Consider the following 21,522-nt stretch of genomic DNA (forward strand, 5'->3'; position numbering starts at 1 on the left):
AGAGTTCCAAAGAATAGCAAGAAGAGATAAGAAAACCTTCCTTAGCGATCAATGCAAAGAAATAGAGGAAAACACCAGAATGGGAAAGACTAGAGATTTCTTCGAGAAAATTAGAGACACCAAGGGAACATTTCATGCAAAGATGGGCTCGATAAAGGAGAGAAATGGTATGGACCTAACAGAAGAAGAAGATATTAAGAAGAGGTAGCAAGAATACACAAAAGAACTGTACAAAAAAGATCTTCACGACCCAGATAATCACGATAGTGTGATCACTGACCTAGAGCCAGACATCCTGGAATGTGAAGTCAAGTGGGCCTTAGAAAGCATCACTACAAACAAAGCTAGTGGAGGTGATGAAATTCCAGTTGAGCTATTTCAAATCCTGAAAGATGATGCTGTGAAAGTGCTGCACTCAACATGCCAGCAAATGTGGAAAACTCAACAGTGGCCACAGGACTGGAAAAGGTCAGTTTTCATTCCAGTCCCAAAGAAAGGCAATGCCAAAGAATGCTCAAACTACTGCACAATTGCACTCATCTCACATGCTAGTAAAGTAATGCTCAAAATTCTCCAAGCCAGGCTTCAGCAATACGTGAACCGTGAACTTCCAGATGTTCAAGCTGGTTTTAGAAAAGGTAGAGGAACCAGAGATCAAATTGACAACATCTGCTGGACCATTGAAAAAGGAAGAGAGTTCCAGAAAAACATCTATTTCTGCTTTATCAACTATGCCAAAGCCTTTGTGTGGATCACAATAAACTGTGGAAAATTCTGAAAGAGATGGGAGTACCAGACCACCTGTCCTGCCTCTTGAGAAACCTATATGCAGGTCAGGAAGCAACAGTTAGAACTGGACATGGAACAACAGACTGGTTCCAGATAGGAAAAGGAGTACGTCAAGGCTGTATATTGTCACCCTGCTTATTTAACTTACATGCAGAGTACATCATGAGAAACACTGGGCTGGAAGAAGAACACGCTGGAATCAAGATTACTGGGAGAAATATCAGTAACCTCAGATATGCAGATGACACCACCCTTATGGCAGAAAGGGAAGAGGAACTAAACAGCCTCTTGATGAAAGTGAAGGAGGAGAGTGAAAAAGTTGGCTTAAAGCTCAACATTCAGAAAACTAAGATCATGGCATATGGTCCCATCAGTTCATGGCAAATAGATGGGGAAACAGTGGGAACAGTGACAGACTTTATTTTTTTGGGCTCCAAAATCACTGCAGATGGTGATTGCAGCCATGAAATTAAAAGATGCTTACTCCTTGGAAGGAAAGTTATGACCAACCTAGATAGCATATTCAAAAGCAGAGATATTACTTTGCCAACAAAGGTCCGTCTAGTTAAGGCTATGGTTTTTCCAGTGGTCATGTATGGATGTGAGACTGTGAAGAAAGCAGAGCACTGAAGAATTGATGCTTTTGAACCGTGGTGTTGGAGAAGACTCTTGAGAGTCCCTTGGACTGCAAGGAGATCCAACCAGTCCATTCTGAAGGAGATCAGCCCTGGGTGTTCTTTGGAAGGAATGATGCTAAAGCTGAAACCCCAATACTTTGGCCACCTCGTGCGAAGAGTTGACTCATTGGAAAAGACTCTGATGCTGGGAGGGACTGGGGGCAGGAGGAGAAGGGGAAGACAGAGGATGAGATGGCTGGATGGCATCACTGACTCGATGGATGTGAGTCTGGGTGAACTCTGAGAGTTGGTGATGGACAGGGAGGCCTGGCGTGCTGCGATTCATGGGGTCGCAAAGAGTGGGACACAACTGAGTGACTGAACTGAACTGAATCCTGACAACTACCCTGTGACGGGGCTATTTAGATCCGTTGTACAGCTTTGGAAACTGAGGCTCAGAGTGGAGAAGTGAAGTATTAATAACTGTCCAGGGTCTCATAGAAAGTTAGTGACAGTACTTAATCTCATGAGTACTGTGCATGTAAAAGGTGGGTAGACCTCAGAGCTCTCTGGCTAATTTTCCTCCTCTGCGAATGAGAACTGGGGTATCTTCTCAGAGGAGTATCATGAGGATTAAAGGAGACACTTTTTGTAGAAAGCTTATGCCCTATCTATTCATACTAAGCACTCAGAAGATCTAGTTCTGTTATTGTAAGCTATCCTATGACTTATTCTCCAAGGATGGTATTGCTGTTTTGCCAATGATTGATTCAATGATTTGATCAGTATTTATGAACTTTGTGTTTAGCACAGGGGATACAAGTATGACTTGAACTCAGAGGGACTATGGTGAAGAAAATGTTTAAAGGAAAAAGTAATCTGATGTGATTAAAGGGTACATCATTATTATAAGAAGATAGTGTGTTGTCATAGACTCAGGGGTGATGGGCTGTGGAATTCAGACATGCAGTGGAGGGATCCTGAAGCTGGTGTTGAACCATTTATAGCAATTTCCTATAAATTCTTCTTAGGGATGGTCTTGAAAGGAAAAGGTACAGAACAGGCAAGGTGGGAGGCATGAAATAGTGTGGCTGAGTAAAAAATCTGTCAAGGTTGGAAGGTGAGAAGGGCTCAGGGGACGAGGGGCAGAGTGGGGAGTCCCATAGGATTTTATGTGTCATGCTAATGAGTTGGCACTGCCAGGAGATCAAACCAGTCAATCCTAAAGGAAATCAGTCCTGAATATTCATTGGAAGGACTGATGCTGAAGTTGAAGCTCTAATACTTTGGCCACCTGATGTGAAGAACTGACTCCTTAGAAAAGACCCTAATGCTGGGAAAGATTGAAGGCAGGAGGAGAAGGGGACTACAGAAGATGAAATGGTTGGATGGCATCACCAACTTGATGGACATGAGTCTGAGCAAACTCTGGGAGTTGGTGATAGACAGGGAAGCCTGGCCTGCTGCAGTCTCAGTTCAGTTCAGTTCAGTTCAGTCACTCAGTCATGTCCGACTCTTTGCGACCCCATGAATTGCAGCACACCAGGCCTCCCTGTCCATCACCAACTCCCAGAGTTCTCTCAAACTCACATCCGTCGAGTCGGTGATGCCATCCAGCCATCTCATCCTCTGTCATTCCCTTCTCCTCCTGCCCCCAATCCCTCCCAGCATCAGGGTCTTTTCCAATGAGTCAACTCTTCTCATGAGGTGGCCAAAGTACTGGAGTTTCAGCTTTAGCATCATTCCTTCCAAAGAACACCCAGGGCTGATCTTTAGAATGGACTGGTTGGATCTCCTTGTAGTCCAAGGGACTCTCAAGAGTCTTCTCCAACATCACAGTTCAAAAGCATCAATTCTTCAGTACTCAGCTTTCTTCACAGTCCAACTCTCATATCCATACATGACTACTGGAAAAACCATAGCCTTGACTAGACAGACCTTTGTTGGCAAAGTAATGTCTCTGCTTTTGAATATCTATCTAGGTTGGTCATAACTTTCCTTCCAAGGAGTAAGCGTCTTTTAATTTCATGGCTGCAATCACCATCTGCAGTGATTTTGGAGCCCAGAAAAATAAAGTCTGACACTGTTTCCACTGTTTCCCCATCTATTTGCCATGAAGTGATGGGACCAGATGCCATGATCTTAGCTTTCTGAATGTTGAGCTTTAAGCCAACTTTTTCACTCTCCTCTTTCACTTTCATCAAGAGGCTGTTTAGTTCCTCTTCCCTTTCTGCCATAAGGGTGGTGTCATCTGCATATCTGAGGTTATTGATATTTCTCTCAGCAATCTTGATTCCAGCTTGTGCTTCTTCCAGCCCAACCTTTCTCATGATGTACTCTGCAGATAAGTTAAATAAGCAGGGTGACAACATACAGCCCTGACGTACTCCTTTTCTTATTTGGAACCAGTCTGTTGTTCCATGTCCAGTTCTAACTGTTGCTTCCTGACCTGTATACAGATTTCTCAAGAGGCAGATCAGGTGGTCTGGTCTTCTTAAGGAAAAAGATGTACTTGCTGGTATGGTATTAGCAATAACTGTAGAAATTTCCCTAATCAATTTCAAATGGATCTCTGTGGAATGTGATAATTATTGCTTCTTGGACTGACATGGTGAAGCTAAAAGAGGCTCGACTCATTTTTTTGAGAAGAGGAAAGAATAATGAATCTCTTCTCCAGCATCTTGTAACTAAAGCAGTATTTGTTTTCATAAATTCACATTTAACTTTAGGTTTGAATTTGTCTTAAATTGGGGCCACCTTGCAATTTTATGGGCTTATTATGTGTACTGTTATTACTCATTGAGAAATAGCACACAGCTCAATTTATTTTTGTATTGAGTGTCTGTTATTAAATATTTGCACAGTTCAGCAACTTGTGTTATTCCTTAATGAGTAATTGTTATCTACTGTTTGAACATGAATTTATAACTTGTTTTTACTTAGTGATAACATTTAAAATGTAGATTATATTTAGCTAGTTTGCAGATGAAAATTTTGTGTGACTCAAATATGTCTTATTGAAATTACTTGATAATGTTAGTTTTCGTCATAGATATATTTTCAAAATAATACATTAGTTGTGATTATGAAACCCTGGGAATTTAAATTGCTACTTTTTTTTAAAACACAAGGTCAATAGTAATATTTTAATTGTTTTTACAGTTGTTATTTAAAAACTCTTCGATACAGAGGGTGAATTACCTGTTTGGGTTCTGATAGTCTAAACAATTCATATATAGCTTTATTTATTTATTTAAATCTTGAAGCAGTGTTCTCTCATGATGAATACTTAAAAATGAAAACTTATGATCCTGTGGAGTTTAGTTTCTAAGTCGTGTCTGACACTTGCAACCTCTTAGCCTAGCCCCCTAGGCTCCTCTGTCCATGAGATTTTCCAGGCAAGCATACCAGAGTGGGTTGCCATTTCCTTCACCAGTGCCTCTTTCCAACCCAGTGATCGAACCCTGGTCTCCTGCATTGCAGGCAGATTCTTTACGAACTGAGCTACTGGGGAAAGATGTGATTCTGTAGTGATTATCATTAATTTTTTAAAATTAAAGGTTATTTACAATGTTGTGTTAGTTTCAGGTGTACCACAAAAGTGATTCAGTTATACATATACAAATATATCTATTCTTTTTAGATTCTTGTCTCTTATAGGTTATTACAAAATACTGAATATAGTTCCCTGTGCTACACAGTAGGTCCTTGTTGGTTGTCTATTTTATATATGGTAGTGTGTATATGTTCATCCCAAACACCTAATTTATTCCTCCCCCTTTCCCTTATTAGATTTTTAAACATTAAAATACTCTCCTTCAAATATCACTGACTCTCTATTAAATATATAAGATTTATTTAGCATTTTATCTATACGTATTGCATCATTGTGTTAGGTGTATTTGTGATTAAAAAGAAAAAATTATAGCCATAAAAATGTAAATTCTTATTAAGGATGACATAATGTAATTCATTTAAAAAAATTGCATTCTATTTTTAAGCCAGCAGCTAATAGCTGGAGCTATAGAAGTGATACCACCACCAAGTTCTAAATAGCTTTCAAACTCTTTCTTCAAGATACATAATCTTGTTTGTCAAATGAGTTCTAATCATACTCTCATCTTTTGACAGATGGTTTATATAATTATAAACGTTATTCTTATAACATTAAAAGATGTAATTAAGGCAGTTCCTTTTTATATTCATATGACTATTTCCTTATGTCCTTTAAAACTTTGGCTTTGTTTTTTCTAAACCCTTTTTTGTAACTTGGTGCTATATTCAAATATAATACTTATTTTAATGAGCTCATCAAATTCCCGTTTTTCTTGTCTTTCCTAATATTTCTAAAAATTTCCCATTTTTGGTATCTTGCCTTGTTCTTGCTCTTTCTTTCCTATGAATAAAGTAGAGTAATAGTTGCCCCCTAATGTGAATGTCATATAATGATACCTTTCTATCTCCATGGAGTACTCAAAGAGAATTATGTATTTTTCCTTATTATTTTAGATAAAGACATTTTTCATGTTTTCTTTTTAAAGCCTCCATTATGCTGTACGGTGGTGTCTAGCTTTAAAAAGTCCTTTGTATTAAATTTCTACATAGTTTTTATGATGAAGAAAGACACCATTTTTTAGTTTCAATATTTTTTAATTTAATGAAGGAAGAAATCTTATTCTTATATTTGCATATAACCTTGCAAAATGTATACATTACTATTAATACTCATTTAAAAATATATGTTAAAATAATTGATACATATTAAGATAATTATTTTTTTGTGTGTGACATATTTAGTCAGAATATCCAATGCAGATATATAATGTTCTAGTTAATTTGTTAATTTTCTCAATATTTTTTAATAATTTGTCCTTTTAGGTTGAAAGGAGAAAGTAAGCAGGTGATGGACTATAGAAAAAGACTAGATGAGATTATCTGTTGGTTAACAAAGGCTGAGAATGTTGTACAAAAAAGATCAACCACTGAACTGGAAGAAAACCTGCAAGAATTAACAGTAAGTGATTTATTTGTCTCTATATTTGCTGATGCTTTTTTGATGCATGAACATTTACACTAAAAATAAGATATTGGATGACTAAATAAGAAAAGGGGAAGAAGCTTTGTATTTGTGGTAAGACTGGTGAACTTTAAAGAGGAATATACATATATACATTTTTTAATTTTAAAGAGCAACTGTTATTTCATCATTGCAGAGGCAAAGCTTCATTCATGTAAAAGTGATGTCATGTGGGTCTAAGTATTGGACCAAAGGATTTTAGAATATTTTAAACAGACATCAGCATTTTAGAATATAATAATTCTGTGAAGTATAGTTTTTTCCTTTTGGATTTAGAAGAGTATTAATTACTGATTACTATCTATAAAATGAGGAGAAGGCAATGGCAACCCACTCCAGTACTCTTGCCTGGAAAATCCCATGGACGGAGGAGCCTGGAAGGCTGCAGTCCATGGGGTCGCTGAGGGTCGGACACGACTGAGCGACTTCACTTTCACTTTTCACTTTCATGCATTGGAGAAGGAAATGGCAACCCACTCCAGTGTTCTTGCCTGGAGAAACCCAGGGATGGGGGAGCCTGGTGAACTGTCTATGGGGTTGCACAGAATCGGACACGACTGAAGTGACTTAGCAGCAGCAGCAGCAGCAGCAGCAGGATCTATAAAATGAGTTCTACAAGAAGACTCCAAGTGACTGGAGAGTTACTGCAGTTTATTATGGTCTTATTGTCACAGTTGTATTAATTAAAGTTTCTTTGTTGATCTGCAACCCGCAAGAATTGTTTAAAATTGTATAGGTATACAACATGTAAAAATACATAAAGGTATATAGGTATGTTATAATAATATACCCAAATTTCCATACATTTTTATATCCACAAACTTTATATTTTGTGTGTTAAGAATTAAAGTACTTGTAGAGCAATAAGCAAAATGTGCTCACATTTTTATTAAACAAAAGAAATTGTGTGCGAGTATAGATGCATACACATGTGTGCAATAAGGAATATCTAAAATGATACCCACTAATCTCATTAGAGATTTTGTCTAAAGGAATATGATTGAGGTATTTGGGGAAAGACAATGTTAATACTGATGAAAAATATATGGCAAGTGGTTATTAAGTTTTCATTTCAAAATCTGACAAATATATAATAAGTTTGTGTTTATTATAAAAATTTTAGTAGTTTCCTTGGAATATGCCTTTTGTAAACAATTTGGGGTCAGTCACAAGGGTTAGGACAGTATATTGGGATAGGTAGACATGCATGCATAAAATGCTTCCATTGTTTCTGGGGATTTTTGGCCTTTTGTTAGAATAAACACCATTTTTATTTTTTATCTAAGAACAGAATATTAAGTTGTCAAGATAAATATGATTTTATATGACCCTGTTAAGAGGTGCAGGTTGGGAGTAGTAATTCATGTTCACACAGTGCTTCCTGGAAGTGGGAGTTCATTCCCGAATTAGTTACAGTTTGTTAATATCAATTCAGGTTTCTTAGAAGTTTATTTTCCATTTAAGAAATTAAAGGTGCACATTTATAGGACTATTTCCCATAGAGATTTCTAACACAGTTCTTGATCTTTCGCTGGTATGACAACCTTTTAACCATACCTCTCTTCTGACTCCCTTAGGACTTAACCCAGGAGATGGATGTACAAGCTGAGAAACTCAAGTGGTTGAATAGAACTGAATTGGAAATGCTTTCAGATAAAAGTCTGAGTTTACATGAAAGAGAAAAAGTTTCAGAGAGCTTAAGAACTGTAAATTCGTCATGGAATAAGGTGTGCCTTAAGAATTACTGTGATACCTTTTTCATGTTTATTGATTTTGTTCTCAAAGAAGTGGGATTATACAACTGTTTTAAGTATACCCAAATATGGGCACATTTTACTAATGCTTACTAGTATTGATAATTATGTTTTTTTCATCTGTCATAGATGGAAGCTTATGTTCTCAAAGAATATTTATTTCACATGGGATTTTTTGGCATAGAAGATTTTATATGTTATATACTATATTGAATAATGAGTGTATATTAGAATTAGGCAATAAAATGCTAATAATTATGCTCTGAAAAATGAAAGCCTTAAAATAACTTTGTGATGTTGCATGTGACTTTTCATATATATAGATTTATTTTAAATGGTTTTATTCATTCAGCATGTATTTACTAGGTCCCATCACTTCATGGGAAATACGTGGGGAAACAGTGGAAACAGTGTCAGATTTTATTTTTGGGGGCTCCAAAATCACTGCAGATGGTGATTACAGCCATAAAATTAAAAGACGCTTACTCCTTGAAAGGAAAGTTATGACCAACCTAGATAGCATATTGAAAAGCAGAGACATTACTTTGCCAACAAAGGTTCGTCTAGTCAAGGCTATGGTTTTTCCTGTGGTAATGTATGGATGTGAGAGTTGGACTGTGAAGAAGGCTGAGTGCCGAAGAATTGATGCTTTTGAACTATGGTGTTGGAGAAGACTCAAGAGTCCCATGGACTGTAAAGAGATCCAACCAGGCCATCCTAAGGGACATCAGTCCTGGGTGTTCATTGAAAGGACTGATGTTGAGGCTGAAACTCCAATACTTTGGCTACTTCATGCGAAGAGTTGACTCATTGGAAAAGACCCTGATGCTGGGAGGGATTGGGGGCAGGAGGAGAAGGGGACGACAGAGGATGAGATGGCTGGATGGCATCACCAACTCAATGCACATGAGTTTGGGTGAACTCCAGGAGTTGGTGATGGATAGGAAGGCCTGACGTGCTGCGATTCATGGTGCTGCAAAGAGTCAGACGTGACTGAGTGACTGTACTGAACTGAACTGAAGTAGGTTGTAATGGTATGTGGCTACCAATATGATTAAGATAAAGTCTTTTTCTCATATCATTGCTTCTTTTGCATTTGAATCAGAGGTAAAGTAATAGGCTTCTATTTATTTTGGCTTGGGCGCATAGCATAATGGGGCTTCCCAGGTGGCACAGTGGTAAAGAATCCACCTGCCAATGCAGGAGATGCAAGAGACCCAGGTTTGATCCCTGGGTTGGGAAGATCCCCTGGAGTAGGAAAGGGCAACTCACTCCTGTTTTCTTACCTGGAAAAGCCCGCACACAGAGGAGCCTGGCTGACTACAGTTTGTGGTGTTGCAAAAAGTTGGACATGACTGAGCAGATGAGCACACACTCAGTAAGAAGTCTGTCTGGGACATTGAACAGATATGTTTCTGTCTTGTTTTGGACAGGACCCATATCAGTCATTTTTCTTCCTCTCCATCCTTTTAAAATGATAGCCATCCTTCTATATCTAATGATTTAGGTGCTTTATTGATCTAGCCTCTCTGCTTGAGAACTACTGCCTTTATGGGTCACTGTTACTGATGACTCACACAGCTGCATGTCTGGCCTTGACCTCTCTCTGCATTCAGACTTCATCACAGCTGCGTGCTGAGCATCTGTACTTTGATATCTATGATATCTAACAGGCATCTGATACTAACATACAAGACTGAGTACCTGACTCCACCTCCCTCTGGGGTCTTAGTTTACTTTTCCCACCTCAGTTACTGGTAATCACATCCTTATTATGGTTTATGCCAGAACTCTGGACTCAGTTTTATGACATGTGAATTTTATCTCAGTGAAAAGCAAACAAACAAATAAACCCTGGAGTCACCATCATCAGCTTCTCCTTCAAAATTGCTGTCTCGTTGATGGATGGTTTGAATGGAAGGCTACAGGAGTAGATACACAATAAGGCAAATGGAGCAGTTTTAACAAATGTCGATATTGAGTGGCACATGGGTATTCCCTGGGCAATTCTTTCATCTTTTCTTAGGTTTGCAAAATTTCATAAACTTGGCCGCTTCTCACGGCCTCCATGGCCACTAAGTTGTTTCCTGTGTGATCATCATTGCCGTCATCTCTTGTGTGATTCCTGCCATGGCCACTTCCTTGGCCTCCTGTTTGCCTCACTTTTCCCTTTGTCCGTCTCTTCTTAACAAAGCAACCAAAGTATTTGTTAAGAATCATTCAGGTCAAGTAAATCCCCTGAAAAAACCCCGCTAATAGTATTCCATCTCATTCAGAGTAATGGCCAAAGTCCTGACGGTGGCTTATGAGGCTGATCGTGTTCTGGCTTCCTGTTATCTCCCTGACTTCATCTGCTACGCTCTCTCCTTGCTGTTTTTCAGACATGTTGGCCCCGTGTCCAACATGCCAGACTCAGCTTGTGAATATTCAGGCGGAGCACATGTATTTATTTAACACAAAGGATGTCAGTGGGTATTGTGTAGAATAGGGCATGGTGGCCACTTTGGGAACACAATGTCAGACAGAGCTTCCTTTATCACAGGACTTCATGTAGATTCTACACTAATTATGTGAGTTATGGGAATCTAGGACCAAGCAAAAGCAAGGCTTATCATGTAGAGAATTTCAACAGACACATTTTAGGAAATACTAATCTGCATTTTTCATTCATTCATGCTTTTATTTGCTCAGTAGGATTTTACTGGGCTCTCATTTTATGCCAGGTACCATGTTAAGAACTGGAAATGTAGCCAAGAGTATGAAAATGCTCCTTAACCCAAAGAGCTCATTGTGGGTGAGACAGGTAGATAACCTCCTTGTTATAAAGGAGGTATCTGTGGGAATATAAAAGTGGAGAACCTCCCTAACTTTGGGTGGTAGCCATGGAAGGTTTTGTGGAGTTCATATCCAAGCTAATTTACTAAAGATGAATGAGTATTAGTCAGATGGAGGATTGGAGGGAAAGACATTGCAGGGAAAAGAAGCATAAATGACAGGAGCTAGAGGAGACAGAGAGTGAAGAAGATATCAGGGACACAGGTGATGGATCCACACTTGGACATATCTGAATATACAGTTGACAGGAAGAGTATGACTGAAGATCTGTTTTGGAAAGTCATCAGTCTCTTGAAACTCCATTTGATAAATGAAGCAATTAGAAACCAGGACCCAGGGAGAGAGGCCAGGATGAAGCATAGAATATCTATCACAGAGGTGGGGGTAAAATCACCATTGTAAAATACCAAGAGAATCAAGGGAGAGGGAGTGGCAGCATTAAATGTTGTACAGGAGCAGGCCAGCTAAGGACTGGATGACGTTCTTGCTATCAGTTGGGGGTCAGGGAAGACCGCAGTGGATAGTGAAAGTGGACACAGAAGCTTAGGCATTGAAGAGGGGCAGGAAAGCGGCAGCAAGAATCATTTAGAAGAACGCTTTCTTTTGAAAATATCATCATCCGTATTTATATACTATTCTTCTCTTTCTGTTTGGCCTGATGCTGTAGATATGCAGAGAAGTGCCTGGTGTGCTGAAGGAACGCTTCCAGGATCCCTGTTCCGTTGCTCAGATGAGAATTGCTGGTAAGATACAGTTTTTTCCTTCACAAAATTTTTTATAAACATAGCAGAATTTTATGATTATGAGCATTGTATGTGAATTAGGAAAACTTATTTAAAAACACAATGCAGTTATGACTTATCATTCTGCTTTCAATCATTTGAAAAGAGTATCGTCTCTAAACACAAGATGTATTTCACTGCCTAGTGTGTGCAAGGCACTTCCTCTCATAGGAATTAAGAGTTTTAGCCTTTCTTGAGGCCAGTGTGGAACCTGAGCTCCAAAAGAGCTTGCTGAAGGCGAGGGGAGAGGTAAGGTGGGGACGTTGGGGGAATAGTTTTCTAGGGACATGCAGCTTTTCAGCAAATCAATGGTAAGTCATTGTGTTGGCGTGTTCTGGAGATGTGTAACTAGGCGCTGATGATGACTGAAAACAAAAAGTTTGGATACCCCTGGGAGCAGGAGTCGGGGATTTGGAAGAGCTGTCCATCTCAGGGAGGCTGTTTGTGGACAAATGCTGATCACTTAGGCGAATGAAGAGTGTTTTCTCACTATTTATTTCCTTCTCTTTGCTGAGACTAGAGTGCAGGCTACTGCCCCATAGCCACTGTGACCTCTGCTAATTAATCACTGCTTTGCAAGCTCTCTAAACCACCTTGGCTGGCTCTCCTGCTGTTGAATCACCAGGCAGAACCTCAGATGTGATTAACTCTATCTGCTTCCTGTGTGCCATCTGCTGCCTCTCCCCTTCCTCCTCTGTCCTCCTGCTCTTCCTCCTGCTCCTTCTGCCCCTCCTCCTCCTCCTCTCTTCTCACTACTCCCGCCTTCTTTCTCCTGTTCCCCTTCTGGAGTCAGAAACTGATGAGTGACAAGACTTTTTTTTTTTCTTTTTTTGAGATTGGAGGCTTGTCCAGGGCCAAGTTTGTATTCAGTTTTTAATTGTATTTCCCAGTACCTTGTACAGGAGATACCTGGCATCTGATTGGTTTTGTCGCTCAAGATCCAAAACACTTGGATTAGCATTTGGGTCCTGCTGCTTTGTCACCTCAAGTTCAACTCCATAACCATAGGGAAAAGGCCTGATGCATTTTTCAAAAGCACATTAGGTTACTTTGGAAAATATCATCATCTGTATTCATATACTATTCTTCTCTTTCTGTTTGGCCTGATGCTGTAGATTTGCAGAGAAGTGCCAATGGCTTACATCATTATGTAACATCATGGCAAAGGAGTGGGGAAAATTTGAATGCATATTTAAAAGTACAAAAAACACAGCATTGTAAATCAACTATGCTCCAATAAAAATTTAAAAGTATATATCCAAACAATAAAAATAAAAAGTAAAGTACAAAAAGCTGCCAGCAAAACTATACCTTGCATTAGGTGAGCAGTTTATTCTTCATAAGATATTCCTCCCTGAAGTGTGAAACCTGAAGCTAATTCCAGTGTATTCCATGCCTCCTGTACAGTATTGTAATTCAGATTTTTATTATTCCTTTAAAAATTATATTAAAAAATAAAGTTAACTGTCTTAAAGTGAACAATTAAAGGACATTCCACAGTGTGGTGCAGCCACCACCTCTGTCTAGTTTGAAAATATTTCCATCACTCCAGAGTAAAAACTCTTACTCAACAGTTTGTCTCCCTTCCCTTCTAGCCCCAACCCATGGCAACCACAAATCTGTGTTCTGTCTCGATGGATTTATCTGCTCTGGATATTTCCTGTAAATGGGACCATACAGTGCTTCTTGCCCCTGTGTATTGTCTTTGAGGTCTATACATGCTAGCTTCTGGCTGACTGCACTCAGATGGGCACTCAGCACTGAAGAGCAACCCGCTGCACTTTCTTCTGAGTGCCCCTTGCTCATTTCTCTACTGATGACCTCATCTCATTTTTAAAAACTAAAGTACTGTTTATTCAATGAGGTCTTCTTTTTCCCATCACAGACTCCCTCCACCTACCTACCAGTATACCCACAAACTACATGCTTTCTTCCTATTCAGTGGAAGAGTCTCCATTTTGAAGACCATCTCCTCCTCCACTTGTGCTACGGATTACATCTTCTCTTGAGTTTAACTGATCCTCATTGTCTCCTCTCTACTGGATCATTCTCATTTACATACATCTCAATGCTTGTAGATCTAGTATCTCATTTAAACTGATGTATGGTATTTCATGGCATGGGTATACCTCAATCCTCAGAACTGTCTTCTCTAGCTTTGTTCACCAGTCCCATGACTTTAGACACTTTATAACTTTAGGTAATTTGGCCAATTCTTAGGCCAGTGCTCTTGGAGTCACCCTTGAATCTTTTCTAGGTTTCATATCCAATCCATTGCCACTTTTTTCCAGTTCCATGGCCCATCCCAACTACTTCCCTGGTCTTAAACTATTTATCTTTCATGTAGATTGTTGTAATATTCTAACTTACTGTTCAGATTCTATTCTTATCTTATCCCTCATCGATTATGCTGATAGCAGCCAAGCAATAGCTCTAGAAAACAAGTTTGATGTATTATTCCTTTGATTTCAGTCTTTTAATCACTTCCACCATACATAAGTGATTTCTGCTCCCTTACCATGGTCCAGAAGACCATGTATGATCTGTCTGCTGCCTATCTCTGTAATCCCATTTCTTACCACTTTTTCCTCTGTTCATTCTCCTTCAGACATACTGGTCTTCTCACTGTTTCTAATATGTCAAAAACATTTCCATTTATGGCCCTTGTGCTTGCTACTTCTTCTTTCTTTCTTATCCACATGTCCTTCCCTCAGTTATTACATGTTTCACATTCTCACTTCACTTAGTTCTCATATATTCCCTTTTTAGATGGGCCTTTCCTGACCTGAGCACCATAACTCAGTTACATCTTCTCTCCAAGATCCATCCTGTCTCTCTCCAGCTTCTTGCATTAGATTTACTGTATGCCATATATCCATCCCTAGTGGCTCAGATGGTGAAGAATCTTCCTACAATGAGGGAGACCCAGGTTTGATCCCTGGGTCGGGAAGATCCTCTGGAGAAGGGAATGACAACCCACTCCACTATTCTTGCCTGGGGAATTCCATGAACAGAGAAGCCTGGCAGACTACAGTCCATGGGAATGCAAAGAGTTGGACATGACTGAGCAACCAACATTTTCACTTTCATATATCCATCCACTCCCATCAGAATGCAACCCCCACGAGGTCAAGGCCTTTGTCTTGAAGTGAAGTGAAGTGAAGTGAAGTCGCTCAGTCATGTCCGACTCTTTGCGATCCTGTAGACTGCAGCCTACCATGCTCCTCTGTCCATGGGATTTTCCAGGCAAGAATACTGGAGTGGGTTGCCATTTCCTTCTCCAGAGGATCTTCCCGACCCAGGGATAGAACCCAGGTCTCCTGCATTGTAGGCAGATGCTTTGCCATCTGAGCCACCAGGGAAGTCTTACACATTCCCATACCTTAGCATCTAGTCAAGTGCCTTGCATATAGTAGGTTTTTAATAGATGTTGATGAAGCAATGGATGGATAATGTAGGTTGTTTTCAATTTTTTAAAACTACAAAAAGTAACAGTGAGGATCAGGCAGAATGATGGGTGAGTTATTCTCTAGGGTATATCATGGTGAATTACTGGGGTGACCATAGTGAATATTGGCAACTTTACTTCATTAACTGCAGTCTAGACTAGTTGTTCCAGATTACCTATCCACCTGCTGAATATGAACCTTTCCACTCATTGTTCTACATTGTTCTCAGCACTCCACCATTTTATCCCCAGAACTCCTGTATGCTTTTAAAAATTATTGATTACCCCCAAAGACCTTTTGTTTGTGTGTTATGTTTATCAGTGTTTACCTAATTAGAAAGTAAAACTGAGGAATTTCCAAGATTATTTGTTTATTAATTTGTTCAAAAGACAACAATAAAAATACATTCTGTCAACAAAATATTTTATAAGATATTAACATAAGAAACAGAAAAATCAGAAAAGTGACAGCATTACATTTTTGAAAATCTTTAAATTTCTGGCATAAGTGAAGAAACTTGAATTCTTGTATCCGCTTCTGCGTTTGCTCAGTTGTGATATCATATGTCTTGTAGCCTTGGGTAGAATGACACTTTACATTTGAGAAAGAGTGAGCAGGAAGAGGCAAATAACTTACGATGATGATGCTTATGGTGTAGGCATCCACATTGCTTGGAAGGATCTCTCAGGACCCAGAGATCCCCAGACGTCACATTTGGAACATGTGACCTGTGGAGATAGGGTGCTTGATTTTAATTTGTGTTTCCTCAGTTACCTGTGTGCTTGAGCCTTTAAAAAGTATGTTTACTGTCTTTCTTACTTCCTCTTCTGTGGGTTGTTGGTTGATGTCTTTTGAGTTTTAAAAAAATACTTAAGTTACTAATTCCTTGTCTGGAATGTGCATCGCAAATGATGAGTGAGTGAGTGAAAGTTGTTCAGTCGTGTCCAACTCTTTGTGACTCCTTGTGACCCCATGGACTATACAGTTCATGAAATTCTTCAGGCCAGAATACTGGAGTCGATAGCCTTTCCCTTCTCCAGGGGGATCTTTCCAACCCATGGATCGAACCCAGGTCTCCCGCATTGCAGGCAATTCTTTACCAGCTGAGCCACAAGGGAAGCCCAAGAATATTGGAGTGGGTAGACTATCCCTTCTCCAGCAGATCTTCCTGACCCAGGAACCAAACCAGGGTCTCCTGCATTGCAGGCAGATTCTTTACCAACTGAGCTATCAGGGAAGTCCTACCTCCTTTCTTAATCTGTGGCTTTTAAAATTTTTGTTTGTGGTACTAGTTTCAGAATTCTTAAACATTAGTGATCTATTAATAGCTTTCTTTTTTGTGATTTATTTTAGAGCTCCTTTAGTCCTCTGAAATCATAAAGATATTCTTCTATATTTTACAATGTTAGTTTTCACATTCAGGTCCTTCATTCGACAGAGAATTAGCTTTCCTAAGGTGCATATGAGATCAAAATCTGTCCTATTACCTTCCAACTGCAGCCATAGGTCACGACTTTTCCCAGCATCACTTATTGACCAGTGAATTCTTCTTCACTGATCTACAGTGTAGTCTCTGCCAAGGTCAGGTTTCTCTGCCACCTGTGCACTGTGGTTCTTCTCTTCTCATGGTCTATTTGAATGTTTGGATCTATGATACTCAAAGTTAATCATTCATTATTAGCTGAGAAATACAACTAAATATCTGGTAAGGCATAACCCTCTATCCAAAAAAAATTGTTTTGACTGTTCTTGACCCTTTTCTTTCCAAATTAATTTTAAAATCAGAGTTCGAATATATAATTTTGTCAAGTTACAAACCTGTTGGGGTTTTTCTAAACATTTCCAATTTTTAAGGAAAAAGACTTGGCAATTAGTAGTAAATACATTAAATGTTTTCATATTTTTTACTCCAGTGATTCTGTTTTGGGGATTATCTACTAAGATGGCAATCAGAAATGTAAAGATACAAAATTATAAAGAAATGTAAAGATACAAAAAGATACATCTTACAAGTTCTTATTTTTCTAGTTTCGTTGCTTTGTTTTTGCAAGTTGTTTTATTTTTTTAAAAATTCAACAAATATTTATTGGGCATCTACTGTGTACCAGGTATAGTTCTAACTGTTAGGGATTCATCAGTAAATACACATAAATGAATGAAATACGTGGTATGTTAGAAGAGAAACAGATGTTTAAGAGACTGTGCCACTGAGTTGGCTCTGGAACATGTGAAGAAATCAGGTGTGCTGAGAGAATATTGAGATTTTAAAAAGAGTGGCATAAGACCTCATTTAGAAGATGACAAGTAAGCAAAGACTAACAGAAAAATCACTTTTGTTGAATTTCTTTAATATTCCTTAATATTAAGAGTTTTCTATGTTCTCTGACTTTCAGTGTTGTGATAGGAATTTGAAAGTATCCTTGATAGATATAACTGTACCTGTGTTAAGTTCTGTTGATAATAGCTTACCTGAAAACTGACAAGTGTTAAACACCTAGGTATAAAAAGTTTGTGTTAAAGCTTTCAGAATAATGATTTTTAAGCTCTTTTTGTTCTTTCGAAAAACAAAGAGTTAAAAGTATTACTAACCACTCTATAATGCTGTTAATTAAATTTATTGATGGGAGGGATCCTGATTTATCAAGCTTTTCTCTGAACTTGGAATATTATATCTAAACATTTATATATGGCTAATCAGCCCCTACATATGGACAGAAGAAAAGCAACGTAATCACATACACAGTTTAGGTCAAAACTTGACTATTTAGGGAAGGAAAGGGTTAATCTAGATTATCTGAATGGACTTTGATAGATGACCAGAAAATATCTTAATTTTCAGGTCCCTTAGAGCCATGAATGGAAGCTAAAGATTTTAATGTATTTACTGATTTCTTTTGATTGGTAGTGATTCTATGGAGTGTTGTGTTGAGAAGGTACATTTTAAGTCATTGAGAAAAATTGTAATTGTTAGAAATGTCTGCGATGCAAAGAAAGAGGACAAAGAGACAGCCCTTGTGCCAAGTATTCATCAGCTTTGACCTACATTGGCAGAGTTAGCTTATGTGCCACATCAAATCTGTGGGCCCAGCATGTCAAGGTTTTGCAAAAGCAAAACCAAGGGCTTGTGCTTTCTGTGCTTGTAAAATCTGTACTGAAAATCAGTGAGCAGGAATGGACTGAGTCAATAATCTAAAAGCTTCAATCACAGAGAAGAAAGACGACAGTCTCTGTCTTTAAGTGTGTGGCATAAGTCTAAGTGGAAAATATATCAGGTGGACAGCCTAAAATGACATTCTTATCTTAGAACCTGTGAAGATCAAGAAAGGCAACTAAAAACAGGAACAGTCAGGACCTGTGCGTTAAGTGAACTGAGTGGGATTCTGCCAGCAGGTGTCTCCTAGTCATGGTGCCACTTTTCGTGAGACGCTTACATCCTCCACCCTTCTTTGTTGCCTGTGAGAGGCTGTGCTCAGCATCTGGCACTAATAGAAACATTAGAATTGCAAAGTCTTTTTTAGCTTATTATGACGAACTTTGAGTTTTATACCCTATTACTTTGCATCTTCAAACCTAGTTTTTTTCCCCCCAGTTTTATTGAGAAATAACTGACATATATCACTTTATAAGTTTGAGGTGTATAGCATGATGGTCTGATTTACATGTATTGTGAAGTGATTATCACAAATGGATCATCTTCTCATATACACATAATTAACAAAAGAAAAGAGAAAAACATTTTCTTCTTATGATGAGACCTCATAGGATTTACTGTCTTACCTTTTCTGTATCTCATTGCAGGGTTAACTGTAGCCTCCATGTTGTACGTTACACCCCTAGTGTTTATCTTGTAACTGGAAGTTTGTACCTTTTGACCACCTTTTCTTATTTCTCCTCCCCCTTTCCATTCACTTCTCTTAACCACAAGTCTGATTGATCTCTTTTCCTATGAATTTTTTTTTTCTTGTTTGGATACCACATATAAGAGAGATCATACAGTACTTGTCTTTCTCTAGCTGACTTAGTGGCAACCCACTCCAGTACTCTTGCCTGGAAAATCCCATGGACAGAGGAGCCTGGTAGGCTGCAGTCCATGGGGTCGCTAAGAGTTGGACACAACAGAGCGACTTCACTTTCACATCTCACTTCCATGCATTGGAGAAGGAAATGGCAACCCACTCCAGTATTCTTGCCTGGAGAATCCCAGGGATGGGGGAGCCTGGGGGGCTGCCATCTATGGGGTTGCACAGAGTCAGACACGACTGAAGCAACTTAGCAGCAGCAGCTGACTTAGTTTACTTAGCATAATACCTTCAAGGTCCATCCATGTTATCTTAAATGATAGGATTTTTCTCATTTTTTAATATCTGAGTTATGTGTATACATATATATTTCAATATTAACCCTTTAGCAGAGATATGGTTTGCAATTATTCTTTGCTGTTCTATGTATGTTGTCTTTTCACTTTGTTGTGTTGATGGTTTCTTTTGCTGTGTAGAAGCTTTTTAGTTTGATGGTAGTTCCACTTGTTCAGTTATATTCTTCAGGTGTTATATTCAAAGAGTCAATACCATGACCTCTGTCAAGGAGCTTTATTCAAAGAATACCGTGACCTGTATCAAGGAGCTTTATCTCCTGTGTTTTCTTCTAGGAGTTTCATAGTTTCAGGTTTTACATTTAAGTCTTTAATCTATTTTGAGTTAGTTTTTGCAAGTGGTATAAGACATAGGCCCAAATTTACTCTTTTACATGTGAATGTCCAATTATCTTAGCATTATGTATTGAAAAGACTGTCTTTTCTCCATTGTATATTCTTGGCTCCCTTGTCAAATATTAGTTGACTGTATCTGCAAATCTTTTTTAAAGTAAAAGTTCAAGAGGAGTCTTAAGTATCCAGCTGTAAGAAAAGGGGTAACTAAAAGTTAGTGACTGTAAATAAAGATTATTACCTAGGTTTATTAAGAATTACTAATACTCATGTTATAAAGTTAAGTAAAAAAAGGACAGAAAATTACAGATAAATTGGCTTTATAGTTAAAGCAAAAACATCTTGATAAAATAAAATAACACTCCTAACTTTTTCATGATTGATGTATTTAAAAAATTTTCTCTTGATGTCAGTCTTAGTTACTGTTAGTTGCTTTTGAATTATTGCTGCCCTCAAATAGGCTGTGTGCATCTAAGTCGCTTCAGTCATGCCCGACTCTGTGCGACCTATGGACCGTAGTCTGCCAGGCTCCTCTGTCCATGGGATTCTCCAGGCAAGAATACGGGACTGGGTTGCCATGCCCTCCTCCAGGGTATCTTCCCAACTCAGGTATTGAAGCTGCTTTTTTTTTTTTGTCTCCTGCATTGGCAGCTGGGTTCTTTACCATTAGTGCCACCTGGGAAGCCCCAGATACGGTGAGACTGTCTTTAATTAGCTTTATTGCAACCATAAGCCTTGTAGCTACTTTAGGAAATAATATTGCCATTTCATTATTAAACAAGAAAAAACGAGGGAGGGTATGTATGTGTACTTATGGCTGATTCTTGATGTATGACAGAACCAATGCAACACTGTAAAGCAATTATCCTCCAATTAAAATAAAAAAACCCTCTTTCAATCATTTTACTTAAACTAAAATTTACATAAATACACATATGCATACATCTCCATTATATAACCAATATCAGATTATCCTGCTGTGTTATTAACACTTTGCTTCATGTTTAATTTCAGCTCATCCCAGTGTCCAAAAGGTGGTGCTAGCATCATCTGCATCAGATATTCCTGTCCCATCTCCTCGTGCTTCAGAAATTTCAGTTCCTGCGGATCTGGATAAGACGATAACAGAACTAGCCGACTGGCTGGTATTGATCGACCAGATGCTGAAGTCCAACATTGTCACTGTCGGGGATGTAGAAGAGATCAATAAGACAATTTCGCGAATGAAAGTAGGTACCTAGTGTAAAGGTTTGTCATGGAAACACCACAGCACAGGAGTAGACAAGATCTGTATGGATCGCTTTTGTTTATCTTAAACTCTGCGAGAATGAGCTTTAAAAAAAAAATTTTTTTTAAAGTGTTTCTTGTCCATTTAATCTGCCGTGTTTTCATCCCACTGAATTCTTAACTCACATAAATTATTTAAGCAGCACTTCCTTAGGAACAGGAAGGCCACTGAAAGAAGCCAGGATGCTTTCAACCAAATATGCCATCATCTGTCCGACTTGCTTGAC

At 38.6% G+C, this 21,522-nt stretch overlaps 1 protein-coding gene across 1 annotated transcript in view; it reads left to right on the forward strand.

Moving 5' to 3' along the window:
* The window catches only part of UTRN (utrophin), a 557,360-nt gene that overhangs the window by 245,993 nt on the left and 289,845 nt on the right, over positions 1–21,522 (forward strand). The window contains 4 exon segments of the mRNA XM_027551766.1: positions 6,285–6,420; positions 8,061–8,210; positions 11,740–11,815; positions 21,023–21,237. Of these exon segments, the coding sequence (XP_027407567.1) occupies positions 6,285–6,420; positions 8,061–8,210; positions 11,740–11,815; positions 21,023–21,237 (577 nt within the window).

The sequence above is a fragment of the Bos indicus x Bos taurus genome, chromosome 9 (assembly GCF_003369695.1).
Source record: "Bos indicus x Bos taurus breed Angus x Brahman F1 hybrid chromosome 9, Bos_hybrid_MaternalHap_v2.0, whole genome shotgun sequence".
NCBI lineage: Eukaryota > Metazoa > Chordata > Mammalia > Artiodactyla > Bovidae > Bos > Bos indicus x Bos taurus.